A 16,212-nucleotide genomic window follows, 5' to 3' on the forward strand; every position below is an offset into this window, starting at 1 on the left:
ATACTATGCTATTCTCCTTGCCTTTTATATGCTTAAAATTTTTTAAAATAAATGTTTCTTAAAAAGTATAAGAAGAGGACTAGGAACCAAGATGGCAGAGTAGAAGGACGTGCTCTCACACCCTCTTGTGAGAAAACCAGAATCACAACTAGCTGCTGGACAATCATCAACAGGAAGACACTGGAACTCACCAAAAAAGACACCCCACATCCAAAGAAAAAGGAGAAGCCACAATGAGACGGTAGGAGGGGCGCAATCACAGTCAAATCAAATCCCATAACTGCTGGGTGGGTGATACAGACTGGAGAACACTTATAGCACAGAAGTCCACCCACTGGAGTGAAGGTTCTGAGCCCCGCATCAGGCTTCCCAACCTGGGGGTCCGGCAATGGGAGGAGGAATTCCTAGAGAATCAGACTTTGAAGCCTAGTGGGAATTGATTGCAGGACTTCGACAGAACTGGGGGAAACAGAGACTCCACTCTTGGAGGGCACACACAATGTAGTGTGGGCATCGGGACCCAGGGGAAGGAGCAGTGACCCCACGGGAGACTGAACCAGACCTACCTGCTAGTGTTGGACAGTCTCCTGCAGAGGCGGGGGTGGATGTGGTTCACTGTGGGGACAAGAACACTGGCAGCAGAAGTTCTGGGAAGTACTCCTTGGCATGAGCCCTCCCAGAGTGTGTCATTAGCCCCACCAAAGAGCCCAGGTAGACTCCAGTGTTGGGTTGCCTCAGGCCAAACAACCAACAAGGAGGGAACCCAGCCCCACCCATCAGCAGTCAAGTGGAATAAAGTTTTACCGAGCTCTGCCCACCAGAGCAACAGTCAGCTCTACCCATCACCAGTCCCTCCCATCAGGAAACGTACACAAGCCTCTTAGATAGCCTCATCCACCAGAGGGCAGACAGAAGAAGCAAGAAGAACAACAAACCTGCAGCCCGTGGAACAAAAACCACATTCACAGAAAGATAGACAAGATGAAAAGGCAGAGGGCTATGTACCAGATGAAGGAACAAGATAAAACCCGAGAAAAACAACTAAATGAAGTGGAGATAGGCAACCTTCCAGAAAAAGAATTCAGAATAATGATAGTGAAGATGATCCAGGATCTCGGAAAAAGAATGGAGGCAAAGATCGAGAAGATGCAAGAAATGTTTAACAAAGACCTAGAAGAATTAAGGAACAGACAAACAGAGATGAACAATACAATTACTGAAATTAAAACTACACTAGAAGGAATCAATAGCAGAATAACTGAGGCAGAAGAACGGATAAGTGACCTGGAAAACAGAATGGTGAAATTTACTTCTGCAGAACAGAATAAAGATAAAAGAATGAAAAGAAATGAAGACAGCCTAAGAGACCTCTGGGACAACATTAAATGCAACAACATTCGCATCATAGGGGTCCCAGAAGGAGAAGAGAGAGAGAAAGGACCCGAGAAAATATTTGAAGAGATTATAGTTGAAAACTTCCCTCACATGGGAAAGGAAATAGCCACCCAAGTCCAGGAAGCGCAGTGAGTCCCATACAGAATGAACCCAAGGAGAAACAAGCCGAGACACGTAGTAATCAAATTGGCAAAAATTAAAGACAAAGAAAAATTATTGAAAGCAGCAAGGGAAAAATGACAAATAACATACAAGGGAACTCCCATAAGGTTAACAGCTGATTTCTCAGCAGAAACTCTACAAGCCAGAAGGGAGTGGCATGATATACTTAAAGTGATGAAAGGGAAGAACCTACAACCAAGATTACTCTACCCGGCAAGGATCTCATTCAGATTCGATGGAGAAATCAAAAGTGTTACAGACAAGCAAAAGCTAAGAGAATTCAGCACCACCAAAATAGCTCTACAACAAATGCAAAAGGAACTTCTGTAACTGGGAAACACAAGAGAAGAAAAGGGTCTACAAAAACAAACCCAAAACAATTAAGAAAATGGTCATAGGAACATACATATCGATAATTACCTTAAACGTGAATGGATTAAATGCTCGAACCAAAAGACACAGGCTTGCTGAATGGATACAAAAACAAGACCCATATATATGCTGTCTACAAGAGACCCACTTCAGACCTAGGGACACATACAGACTGAAAGTGAGGGGATGGAAAAAGATATTCCATGCAAATGGAAATCAAAAGAAAGCTGGAGTAGCTATACTCATATCAGATAAAATAGACTTTAAAATAAACAGTGTTACAAGAGACAAGGAAGGACACTACATAATGATCAAGGGATCAACACAAGAAGAAGATATAACAATTATAAATATATATGCACCCAACATAGGAGCACCTGAATATATAAGGCAACTGCTAACAGCTATAAAAGAGGAAATTGAGAGTAACACAATAATAGTGGGGGACTTTAACACCTCACTTACACCAATGGACAGATCATCCAAAATGAAAATAAATAAGGAAACAAAAGCTTTAAATGACACAATAGACCAGATAGATTTAATTGATATTTATAGGACATTCCATCCAAAAACAGCAGATTACACTTTCTTCTCAAGTGCGCACGGAACATTCTCCAGGATAGATCACATCTTGCGTCACAAATCAAGCCTCAGTAAATTTAAGAAAATTGAAATCATATCGAGCATCTTTTCTGACCACAACGCTATGAGATTAGAAATGAATTACAGGGGAAAAAATGTAAAAAACACAAACACATGGAGGTTAAACAATACGTTACTAAATAATCAAGAGATCACTGAAGAAATCAAAGAGGAAATCAAAAAATACCTAGAGACAAATGACAATGAAAACACGACGATCCAAAACCTATTGAATGCAGCAAAAGCAGTTCTAAGAGGGAAGCTTATAGCTATACAAGCCTACCTCAAGAAACAAGAAAAATCTCAAATAAACAATCTAACCTTACACCTAAAGGAACTAGAGAAAGAAGAGCAAACAAACCCCAAAGTTAGCAGAAGGAAAGAAATCATAAAGATCAGAGCAGAAATAAATGAAATAGAAACAAAGAAAACGATAGCAAACATCAAAAAAACTAAAAGCTGGTTCCTTGAGAAGATAAACAAAATTGATAAACCATTAGCCAGACTCATCAAGAAAAAGAAGGAGAGGACTCAGATCAATAAAATTGGAAATGAAAAAGGAGAAGTTACAACAGACACCGCAGAAATACAAAGCATCCTGAGAGACTACTACAAACAACTGTATGCTAATAAAATGGATAACCTGGAAGAAATGGACAAATTCTTAGAAAGGTATAACCTTCCAAGACTGAACCAGGAAGAAACAGAAAATATGAACAGACCAATCACAAGTAATGAAATTGAAACTGTGATTAAAAAGCTTCCAACAAACAAAAGTCCAGGACCAGATGGCTTCACAGGTGAATTCTATCAAACATTTAGAGAAGAGTTAACACCCATCCTTCTCAAACTGTTCCAAAAAACTGCAGAGGAAGGAACATTCCCAAACTCATTCTATGAGGCCACCATCACCATGATACCAAAACCAGACAAAGATACTACAAAAAAAGAAAATTACAGACCAATATCACTGATGAATATAGATGCAAAAATCCTCAACAAAATACTAGCAAACAGAATCCAACAACACATTAAAAGGATCATACACCATGATCAAGTGGGATTTATCCCAGGGATGCAAGGATTCTTCAGTATATGCAAATCAATCAATGTGATACACCATATTAACAGACTGAAGAATTAAAACAATATGATCATCTCAGTAGATGCAGAAAAAGCTTTTGACAAAATTCAACACCCATTTATGATAAAAACTCTGCATAAAGTGGGCATAGAGGGAACTTACCTCAACATAATAAAGGCCAAATATGGCAAACCCACAGCAAACATCATTCTCAATGGTGAAAAACTGAAAGCATTTCCTCTAAGATCAGAATCAAGACAAAGATATCCACTCTCACCACTATTATTCAACATAGTTTTGGAAGTCCTAGCCACGGCAATCAGAGAAGTAAAAGAAATAAAAGGAATACAAATTGGAAGAGAAAAAGTAAAGCTGTCACTGTTTGCAGATGACCGGATACTATACACAGAGAATGCTAAAAATGCCACCAGAAAACTACTAGAGCTAATCAATGAATTTGGTAAAGTTGCAAGATACAAAATTAATGCACAGAAATCTCTTGCATTCCTATACACTAATGATGAAAAATCTGAAAGAGAAATTAAGGAAACACTCCCATTTACCATTGCAACAAAAAGAATAAAATACCTAGGAATAAACCCACCGAGGGAGACAAAAGACCTGTATGCAGAAAACTATAAGACACTGATGAAAGAAATTAAAGATGGTACCAACAGATGGAGAGATATACCATGTTCTTGGATTGGAAGAATCAATATTGTGAAATTGACTATGCTACCTAAAGCAATCTACAGATTCAATTCAATCCCTATCAAATTACCAATGGCATTTTTTACGGAACTAGAACAAAAAATCTTAAAATTTGTATGGAGACACAAAAGACCCCAAATAGTGAAAGCAGTCTGGAGGGAAATAAACAGAGCAGGAGAAATCAGACTCCCTGACTTCAGACTATACTACAAAGCTACAGTAATCAAGACAATATGGTACTGGCATAAAAACAGAAACATAGATCAATGGAACAAGATAGAAAGCCCAGAGGTAAACCCACACACCTATGGTCAACTAATCTATGACAAAGGAGGCAAAGATATACAATGGAGAAAAGACAGTCTCTTCAACAAGTGGTGCTGGGAAAACTGGACAGCTACATGTAAAAGAATGAAATTAGAACCCTCCCTAACACCATACACAAAAACAAACTCAAAATGGATTCGAGACCTAAATGTAAGCCCGGACACTATAAAACTCTTAGAGGAAAACATAGGCAGAACACTCTTTGACATAAATCACAGCAAGATCTTTTTTGATCCACTTCCTAGAGTAATGGAAATAAAAACAAAAATAAGCAAATGGGACATAATGAAACTTCAAAGCTTTTGCACAACAAAGGAAACCATAAACAAGATGAAAAGACAACCCTCAGAATGGGAGAAAATATTTGCAAATGAGTCAACGGATAAAGGATTAATCTCCAAAATATATAAACAGCTCATGCAGCTCAATATTAAAGAAACAAACAACCCAATCCAAAAATGGGCAGAAGACCTAAATAGACATTTCTCCAAAGAAGACATACAGATGGTCAAGAAGCACATGAAAAGCTGCTCAACATCACTAATTATTAGAGAAATGCAAATCAAAACTACAATGAGGTATCACCTCACACCACTTAGAATGGGCACCATCAGAAAATCTACAAACAACAAATGCTGGAGAGGGTGTGGAGAAAAGGGAACCCTCTTGCACTGTTGTTGGGAATGTAAATTGATACAGCCACTATGGAGAACAGTATGGAGGTTCCTTAAAAATCTAAAAATAGAATTACCATATGATCCAGCAATCCCACTACTGGGCATATACCCAGAGAAAGCCATAATTCAAAAAGACACATGCACCCCAATGTTCATTGCAGCACTATTTACAATAGCCATGTAATGGAAGCAACCTAAATGCCCATCGACAGAAGAATGGATAAAGAAGATGTGGTACATATATACAATGGAATATTACTCAGCCATAAAAAGGAACGAAATTGGGTCATTTGTTGAGACGTGGATGGATCTAGAGACTGTCATACCGAGTGAAGTAAGTCAGAAAGAGAAAAACAAATATCGTATATCAATGCATGTATGTGGAACCTAGAACAATGTTACAGATGAACTGGTTTGCAGGACAGAAGTTAAGACACAGATGTAGAGAACAAACGTATGGACACCAAGGGGGGAAAGCTGTGGGGGGGTGGGGATGGTGGTGTACTGAATTGTGCGATTGGGATTGACATGTATACACTGATGCGTATAAAATTGATGACTAATAAGAACCTGTTGTATAAAAAAATAAATAAAATAAAATTCAAAAATTAAAAAAAAGTATAAGAAAAATCCAATTGCAAATGCAGTTGGAGTATATAAGAGAAGTGGATATGGTGTAATAGATTTACAAGAGTTTTTTAAGTTCTTGTGAGGTTTTGCTGAGTGGAGTTATGAAATTTGTTCATTCAGGTATCGGAAATGCTTAAAAACAAAATTCAATATGTAAATTTATACACGTAATGTGAAACATGTAAGGGAGTTTAATTACTTAAATTTATTATAAACATAACTATTGATTTGAAAGAATTTAGTCTGAGTTTTCCAATCATTAATCAGAGATCCCCCTGAAAATAATTATTCTTATTTAAATAAAAATTGCTAGGTGTATAAATTGCATAGCAAGTTATATTATGTGAGTTTAAGTATTTAAAACAAATTAGGCCTTTGCATTATTAACTTTAGTGAATTGAATATTAATTAAAAGCACAAGATACAAATACCTTAGACATCAAAATAGACTGACATTCTACAGAATAAAATCTATAGTTCTTTTCACGGTATACAGTTCTTAAGATCAGTCCTCTTCTTTTACAGTTTTAATTTCCATATTTCCTCTTCTTACATTGTTTTCTTTTCACATATTAATACTGAATTCACTTATTCTCTGAACACTGGTTTCTTTTTCCTCCATGCTTAGCCCCTGCAGTTTGCCTTCTCTGGAATAATACTCCCTTCTCATCATCCCCTGCTGTGGGCCTCCTTAATCTTTAAATCTTTAAGCTTCTTCTTAAACACTCCCTCCTCTGTGAAGTTATCCCAACTCCCCCAAGCTCACACAGTTGCTGCTTCCATATGTCATACATTGCTCACTACAGAGATTATTCTGGATTGCCATAATTATAGAGCAATTACTTGCAGGTCTCTATTCCTACTACAAGACCATAAGCCCTTGGAATAAAGAGATTATCACTCTGTTAGTTAATTTACTATTATGACTGTCATTTTTAGGAAGCTATTAGAATAATTCCTGTTATGTATAGGACTTTGATTTTTTTTGGCCAAATTAACGATGTCTTAGTAATACTAAGAAACGAACACTTATTACTAAGGTGAATTGTTTATTATCATTTTTGAAGAAGAATATAAGTTAAAAAGACTACTGGACTTTCAGTTTACTTCCTGAAACACTTGGATGAATAACAAATATTTGCAAAATGAAGGGGATCTGCATAGCACACTCATACATACACGCCTGCACTTGAATGTAAACCATTTATTACTTGTAGATAATGTTTGTATGCATACATATATTAATGGAACCAACATTATAGCATATAAATTTTAGTTTTATATAGGTCTGAATTCACCATATATAGAACATTAATATAGTCACTAAATATGAAATAGTGTAAAGAATAGGAATAACAGTGAAGAATAAAAGGAAGAAAGATGAGGGGGAGAAATAGGTGAGTGTCAAGGCTAGACCCAGATCAAACTGTCACCAACTGCTCAAAAAAGTGTTCCAGGCATTGAGAAAAGCCTCACAGAGAGATAAAGAGACAAACAACGACACTAGCCACAACCCAAGTCCTAGAAAAGTAAGCAGAGGGAGCAGGTAAAGAAGAAAAGGAAGCTTATCAGTTGTTACAATAAGGACGTCTATTCAAGAAGGCCTTTCACCATAGTTCTTTGTTTTAGTATAAACAAAGCATACAGAATTAAATAGGAAAAGCAAAATTAATTTAATGTTATGACTGTCATGTTTAGAAAGCTATTAGAGCTCTATTTCCTGACTTTTAAAGATGGGAACTGTTGACCTTTATACCTTATTCGTTATTCATGACCTTTATTCCGTGACTTTAGCTCTTAATTGTCAGTTTGTTTTTTAAAGAAGAAGGAGGAAATCTAAGTGACATATAAAACTTTGTTCTATACCTGACCTCACTGAAAACGAAATCCCATGAATTTTTCTCTGAACATGACTTCCTGTATTTAACACATGATAAATTATAAAACTATGACTTCTTTAAGCTAATGGACTTAGGTAAGACTGTCTGGGAGTGCATGACTGATATGGCAAGTCTCAAATTCCAGAAAGTGTTAAGCATTTCTATTTTTCTTTTTAATGTTCAAAAAATGTTGAAGAAAGTGTTACTTTATTTTTTTTTAACGTCTTTATTGGAGTATAATTGCTTCACAATGGTGTGTTAGTTTCTGCTTTATAACAAAGTGAATCAGTTATACATATACATGTCCCCATATCTCCTCCCTCTTGCGTCTCCCTCCCTCCCATCCTCCCTATCCCACCCCTCTAGGTGGTCACAAAGCACTGAGCTGATCTCCCTGTGCTATGCGGCTGCTTCCCACTAGCAATCTATTTTACGTTTGGTAGTGTATATATGTCCATGCCACTCTCTCACTTTGTCCCAGCTTACCCTTCCCCCTCCCTGTGTCCTCAAGTCCATTCTCTAGTAGGTCTGTGTCTTTATTCCCGTCTTGCCCCTAGGTTCTTCATGACCTTTTTTTTTTTTTTTAGATTCCATATATATGTGTTAGCATACGGTATTTGTTTTTCTCTTTCTGACTTACTTCACTCTGTATGACAGACCCTAGGTCCATCCACCTCACTACAAATAACTCAATTTCATTTCTTTTTATGGTTGAGTAATATTCCATTGTATATATGTGCCACATCTTCTTTATCGATTCATCTGTTGATGGACACTTAGGTTGCTTCCATGTCCTGACTATTGTAAATAGAGCTGCAATGAACATTGTGGTACATGACTCTTTTTGAATTATGGTTTTCTCAGGGTATATGCCAGTAGTGGGATTGCTGGGTCATATGGTAGTTCTATTTTTAGTTTTTTAAGGAATCTCCATACTGTTCTCCATAGTGGCTGTATCAATTTACATTCCCACCAACAGTGCAAGAGGGTTCCCTTTTCTCCACACCCTCTCCAGCATGTATTGTTTGTAGATTTTTTGATGATGGCCATTCTGATCAGTGTGAGATGATACCTCACTGTAGCTTTGATTTGCATTTCTCTAATGATTAATGATGTTGAGCATTCTTTCATGTGTTTGTTGGCAATCTGTATATCTTCTTTGAGAAATGTCTGTTTAGGTCTTCTGCCCATTTTTGGATTGGGTTGTTTGTTTTTTTGATATTGAGCTGCATGAGCTGCTTGTAAATTTTGGAGATTGATCCTTTGTCAGTTGCTTCATTTGCAAATATTTTCTCCCATTCTGAGGGTTGTCTTTACGTCTTGTTTATGGTTTCCTTTGCTGTGCAAAAGCTTTGAAGTTTCATTAGGTCCCGTTTGTTCATTTTTGTTTTTATTTCCATTTCTCTAGGAGGTGGGTCAAAAAGGATCTTGCTGTGATTAATGTCATAGAGTGTTCTGCCTATGTTTTCCTCTAAGAGTTTTATAGTGTCTGGCTTTACATTTAGGTCTTAATCCATTTTGAGTTTATTTTTGTGTATGGTGTTAGGGAGTGTTCTAATTTCATTCTTTTACATGTAGCTGTCCAGTTTTCCCAGCACTACTTATTGAAGAGGCTTTCTTTTGTCCATTGTATATTCTTGCCTCCTTTATCAAAGATAAGGTGACCATTGTGCGTGGGTTTATCTATGGGTTTTCTATCCTGTTCCATTGATCTATATTTCTGTTTTTGTGCCAGTACCATACTGTCTTCATTACTGTAGCTTTGTAGTATAGTTTGAAGTCAGGGAGCCTGATTCCTCCAGCTCTGTTTTCCTTTCTCAAGATTGCTTTGGCTATTCGGGGTCTTTTGTGTTTCCATACAAATTGTGAAATTTTTTTGTTCTAGTTCTGTGAAAAATGCCAGTGGTAGTTTGATAGGGATTGCATTGAATCTGTAGATTGCTTTGGGTAGTATAGTCATTTTCATAATGTTGATTCTTCCAATCCAAGAACATGGTATATCTCTCCATCTATCTGTATCATCTTTAATTTCTTTCATCAGTGTCTTATAATTTTCTGCATACAGGTCTTTTGTCTCCTTAGGTAGGTTTATTCCTAGGTATTTTATTCTTTTTGTTGCAATGGTAAATGGGAGTGTTCTGTTAATTTCACTTTCAGATTTTTAATCATTAGTGTATAGGAATGCAAGAGATTTCTGTGCATTAATTTTGTATCTTGCTACTTTACTAAATTCATTGATTAGCTCTAGTAGTTTTCTGGTAGCATCTTTAGGATTCTCTATGTATAATATCATGTCATCTGCAAACAGTGACAGCTTTACTTCTTCTTTTCCAATTTGTATTCCTTTTATTTCTTTTTCTTCTCTGATTGCTGTGGTTAAAACTTCCAAAACTATGTTGAATAATAGTGGTGAGAGTGGGCAACCTTGTCTTGTTCCTGATCTTAGTGGAAATGGTTTCAGTTTTTCACCATTGAGAATGATGTTTGCTGTGGGTTTGTCATATATGGCCTTTATTATGTTGAGGTAAGTTCCCTCTATGCCTACTTTCTGGAGGGTTTTTATCATAAATGGGTTTTGAATTTTGTCAAAAGTGTTAAGCATTTCTAACTAATACAATGGTTATAATGGTAAATTCTTACTTTTCCTCTAATTTCAGAGCCAGAAAAAGAAAAATCTTACACTGACTGAATGACCTCAGGGTAAGAACTGCTTAACCTTTTCTTTTCCAACCTTAGTCATTTCCATTATTTGTTATTTCTTATTACTTCACTTTTCCTGTTTCATTACTATTAGTAACCATGTAATTTGCTTTGTATACCACAATATTGAGCCATTGGTTCTGTGTTCATATGAATGAGTTATACTGTTAAAATTATAATTAATTTTTTAAAATGGTACCAAGAAATGCGTTACCCTAAAGATATTGATTTGAACACTAAAACTGATAAACGAGCTCCTTTGACCCATTTCAGTTCCTCTTCAGATATCTGAGTAAAATAGAAAATGGAACTAGCTGATTTCTGACCACTAGGTGGGGAAACAATACAATTTAAAATACAGTATAACTTTGGCCTCAACTACTTTCTTTTTGAAGATGTTTATTATTTGTAATTCTCACCTGCCTCCAATTCTTCACATTCTTAAGGCATACTGACCTGAAAGATATAATTACAAGTGACTTCTGGGAAGTAGGCAGGTGATAAAGGCCGTGAGATCTCCTGAAATTCTTTCTTTGATCCCGATTCGTTTTCTTGCTTTAAGCAATACAGACTCTATACCCTGGGGGGAACTGTGAACCTTATCAGTCATTTATGCCTTTGGGAAGCCAGTCCCTCACCAGAGCACTAGTTCTTCATTGTTCTAATCCTTGGTTCTAGGAATTCACTTCCTTAGTGATCTTAACAGTGTCAGGGCTTTAAGCATGGACTATACACCCATGACTCTCAAATAAATATTTTTAACCAAGAACTCTCTCCCAAACTCTTCACTTCTTATACCTAATTGCCTCCTCAACATCTGCGCTTGCATGTTTAAAAGATGCCACAAGCTTAACATAGCTGGGCTCTCCTGATCTTCCCCACACCCAAACTTGCTCACCTTTAGCCAATCCCATTTCGGTTGATGGACACATCAGCCTTGGCGTTACTCAGGCTCAAACCTTGGAGCCACATTGGATCCTCTTTTTCTTTCATACCCCAAATCCTGTAGTGTCTACCTTCAAAATACATCCAGAATCTGGACCTCGTACCACTTGCACTGCACCCTCCTGGTTAGAGCCACCTCCCCACCCTGCCTGCATTTCTGCACTATCTGCCTAACTGGTTTCCCTTCTTCAATTTTTGCCAACTGTCCCTTTTCAGACAGCTGTTAAGGTGATATTTACCAAACATAAGTGTGAGAACGTCACTGCTCTGCTCTAGCTCTTCAGGGTTTCCCATTTCACTTAGGATAAGAGCTGCAATCTCTATCATGACTCACAGGGCCCTGCATGAGCTGAGTCTTTCCCTCCTACTCCTTCCCTTGTTCATCTACTCCAGCCCCAGCTACCTCCTTCTGAGTCCCTGGACATTCTAGGCTCTGTTCTGTCTGTCCTCTCTGCCTGGAATGGTCTTCCTCCAGATATCTGCGTGACTAACTCCTTCACTTCCTTGAGTCTTTGCTCCAGTATAACTTCCTATAAGGGGAGTGACCCTCACCTGTCCCTTTAAAGTTGCAACACACTGTCCCCAACCCTCACGCTACACCACCTAATCTGCTCTACTTTCTCCTATAGCACTTGATATTTCCTAATATGCTATATCCTTTACTTGTTTATTATTATTTTTCTCCTTGTGTCTCTTGCCCCCTGTTTTATGTGGGCAGGAATCTTTATTTTGCTCACTGATATTTTGTGAATTTCTATTGCAAAGGCACAAAGTAGTGGCTCAAAAAATTATTATTGGAAGGGTGGTGGTGAGAAGAAAAAGCATAGAACACACATCATTCACAATTTTACTTAAAAATCATTCCATAAATTTCCCTCTCACATGAAATATAAATTTGTGAGATTGAATATCAAGACCGATGTTACTTTCATTTCCTCTTTGTGTCTTTTCTAGCTTCTCCTACTTGGGGGAAAGTTTCCAACCCAGATATTTCTTCATTTTGGATTTTACTTGAGCTCTCTGATGGGAGCTTGAAAGTCTTACACCATACACCACATTTTTACTTAAAAAAAAAATCATCTTATAGATGTCCCTTGGCTTTCATTTTCTCTGTTCTCTTCATCTGACATTTAACTTTCAGATGTGCCAGTTCTAGCTTATCTAGGCAATGTAACATCTAAGATTCTTGTTTCTCTCCATCTTTTTTCTGAGAGTAAGAGTGACTCTTAGATGAATCAAACTTTCTAATTAGGAGTCCTTAATAAGATGGAAATAGGGATGAGGTTAAGTTTATTACAGTTGGTGGATTTTGCTGATTTCTGATGAAAACACTATTACAAGTAAAAATTTGAACCTGGCTGGTTGGCGGGCTCTTTTCAACTTTGCACGAATTTCCTACAAAGTTGGGAAATTGACCAGCATTGGTATGATGTTGTAGTCCAGGCTACTGGTCTCTTTTTGAAATCCTTTCTTCTTTTTATAACTTTTTATTCTCCACCTTATCACAGTGGATTCTAGGGTGTAGATTTACAGAAAAGAGTTATCATAGCAGGCCTGAAGCTGCTATTTTTAAAAGAATCTTCTATCAAGATAGGCTGTTGGTTGGTATCTGGGAACTCAGCTCCGAAAGCATTTCCTGCACTGATAGGAGAAGTTGCCTAATGATAAGAACGCTTTGCTGTGCCTAGATTGTATAAACCACATGACTTACGGTGAACACCTGCTTTCCTTCTAGAAGTCTGGTAGTTTGGTAGTTGCTAGGCAGAAGGTGCCTAGGTGCCAGCTTTCAGTAAAAGCTGCCTCTAAAAGGCTTTCCTGGGAAACAACATTACACTTGTATTGCATTTTTGTACCTGGAGAAAGGAGCAGTCCTACTCTGTCCACTGCCAGGTTTAGAAGGAGAGTGTGACTGGGATAAATCTTAGCCACGAGTACTACTATGTGCTGAGTCCCGTGTGTCCTTTTAGTGGATCATCAAACATATGGGTGGTCTTGGGGACTCCCAAACAGCAGGAAAAATGCCAAACCCTCCTCCTCTCCATGATTTCTTCAATCAAAGAGTTACCAGTCTTTATGCCTTAGAAATTATCAGGAATTCATGCTCAAGCTATTTACTGAAATTTCTCACTGGAATTAAACAGGATCCAGAAGCCTAACTGAAGCCAGGAGCTGGGATAGAGTCACATAATAAAATTCAAAAGTACTAAGATCAAAACCTAATGGGTTAAATTCATCAGAGTAGGAACAAAATTAGGAAAAAGACACAGGATTTAATACATGTGAAAGGATAGTAATTTACACAGAAATCAAGTGTATATAAGAACACATATTAGTTATTTTAATTAAACTCATATTTATTTGACACATATGTTAGTAGGCAGATGGCTTACACTCTTATTTGGTAGCTGGTTATCATAAATTAGGATTCATAAACTCAAATGCCTGGAAGAGCATGTAGTTAACATAAATGCACAATGCAGCTTATATGGAAGATTGTAGCCACTAAGCTGCTCTAACACCTTCTAGTTAGTTGCAGTTATGCCTTTAACCACACCCCCCCACCCAAAGCCTAATAAAGTGAAATGTAGTGCTGGCTACCCAAGACAAACATGTTTTCAACCTCTGCTCTAAATTGTAATCATCAGCATTAAAGGAAAGCTGTCAATCGGATTTTGATATTAATAGATTCTATCAGAAGGATTAAGGATATTAAGTACTTTAAATGTAATGAATATCAATCTGGTAGGGGATTGAAGTGAAGGAAAAACAAACGTAGCTAAATATTTTGGCATATTACTTACTTGCGGTAAAGGAGAATCATGCAAAACAATTTTCTAGAAGAGGAAACGGAAGATCTACTCTGACTTGCCAAAGGAATCTATGCTTGCCATCGTCTGGCTATTTCTTTTTAAAACATTTCATCTATCCCAATCTTCTGCTTGCTTTTTCCTCAACCAGCTATTCTGGTAAATCACGGATAAAGAGCCCGTGCATACAACCCATACAGTTTTGACATTTCTAAAACTACCATCTAAGAAAAGTGAGAGTGGGCTTGAATAAGTTTCCTAGTTTTTTAATACACAGTCAAAAATCTGAATATTCAGAGAAAACCTCCATTTTTTACTTAAAGGAGGTTATTTAGCAGAGTGGTTAAAAGCTCACATTTTCTTTGGACTCAGACTGACATTGACTCACATTTGGAGAAGTTACTTAGCCTCTGTAAAGTTCCATTTACTCATCTGTGACAGGATGATAACACTATCCACTCAATAAAGTTATAAGGATTATACATGTAACGTGCTAGCACATCATAGGCAGTGAGTAAAATATGGTGGTGGTGGTGGTGATGATAATGGTGGTGATGGTGGTTGTGATAGTGGTGATGATGGCAATGATGGTGCTGGTGGTGGTGATAATGATGGTGGTGGTGATGATGATAATGGTGATGGTGGTGATGATGACAGTGATGGCTGTGGTGTTGGTGATGATAATGGTGGTGATGATGTTAATGGTGGTTGTGGTGATGCTAATGGTGGTGGTGGTGGTGGTGCTGACCTGAAGAATGCTTCAGAACTTCTAAAAAGGCACAGGAAAATTTCTTCAAATGAACTCTTAAGGGGAAAACCACTGAAAAAACAGAGAAATAAGAGTTGCTCAAGCGTATGGTGGTGTGAGAGCAGCTTGCTCAGCCATCTCTTCCCCCTGCCAACTGCTCACCTTTGTGGCTCCATTAGTTTACCATGGAACCCTCAGCATTCAGCCAAGCATAGTTTGAAAATCCATGGCAAGAGATTGACAAAGAAATGGCAAGATAACCTTTTGCTTACTTGAGATCTAAGGGAGATTTAATGTTTCTGGGAGGTAGACTTGGGACTGGCGATTGTGTTGGGTGAGATGCTGGCAATGGTGGCTGGCTGGCCGGATGGGATGGTGGAGGTGGTGGTAGGGAAGTTGTTGAGTAAGACGTTGGGACTTTGCTGGTACCTAAGAAGCAAAGCAAAAAATACTGTGAATTAAGACAAATCTTCAAACTAAAAGAACTGGCTATTCCAAGTATGTAGAAATGAGGATTTTAAACATAAATATGTAAGAAATGCATTCTAATTATTCCAATTAAGGCTTTAAAGAGTTTAATACTCTCAGTATCATGGGACATGGCTTTTTTTTTCTGCATACCAGCTTTTATATTTACACAATTAAAACATCTACATATTTTTATTCTTAAATGCTTACAAAATCTCTATAGGATCATGATTCTCTGAATCCTCCTCAACCCTCTTGCCCTCATAAAGTCAATTTTTTTTTCTTTCTTTTTTTTTCTTTTTAAGTTCTTTTTTTTTCACACACACACACTGTATTTTATTTTTACAAGAGATAAATAAACTGACACCAAGCATTGTAAATGGAGGACCACAACAAAAGCAACAATGATTGCAATTACCAAACAGGAAACACACTCATACTATGTCATAATATTGACATTCAGTCCAGTAATCCTCCACTGTAACAGCTCTTTTACTTTGCAGTGAAAACTGATTTGTATATTTTTGCCTCTGAGTACTTGTGGGATTTTTTTTTTATTCAAACAGAAAGTCACAAAAATTATAATCATCCTCATCAGTTCACTCAGTCCCATGTAATTAATTTTTTTTTCATCTTGATCTTTTGTTAGCACTTTTATGAA

General features: G+C 37.3%; 1 protein-coding gene across 4 annotated transcripts in view; it reads right to left on the bottom strand.

Annotated features, from left to right (window-relative positions):
• FYB1 (FYN binding protein 1) overlaps nt 1-16,212 on the bottom strand; it is a 117,557-nt gene that overhangs the window by 35,924 nt on the left and 65,421 nt on the right. For all 4 annotated transcript variants that reach the window (XM_061187736.1, XM_061187734.1, XM_061187732.1 and 1 more), the window contains exon 3: nt 15,356-15,512. In XM_061187736.1, the coding sequence (XP_061043719.1) occupies nt 15,356-15,512 (157 nt within the window). The remainder of the gene's footprint in view (nt 1-15,355; nt 15,513-16,212) is intronic.

The sequence above is a fragment of the Eubalaena glacialis genome, chromosome 4, assembly GCF_028564815.1.
Source record: "Eubalaena glacialis isolate mEubGla1 chromosome 4, mEubGla1.1.hap2.+ XY, whole genome shotgun sequence".
In the NCBI taxonomy this organism is placed as follows: domain Eukaryota; kingdom Metazoa; phylum Chordata; class Mammalia; order Artiodactyla; family Balaenidae; genus Eubalaena; species Eubalaena glacialis.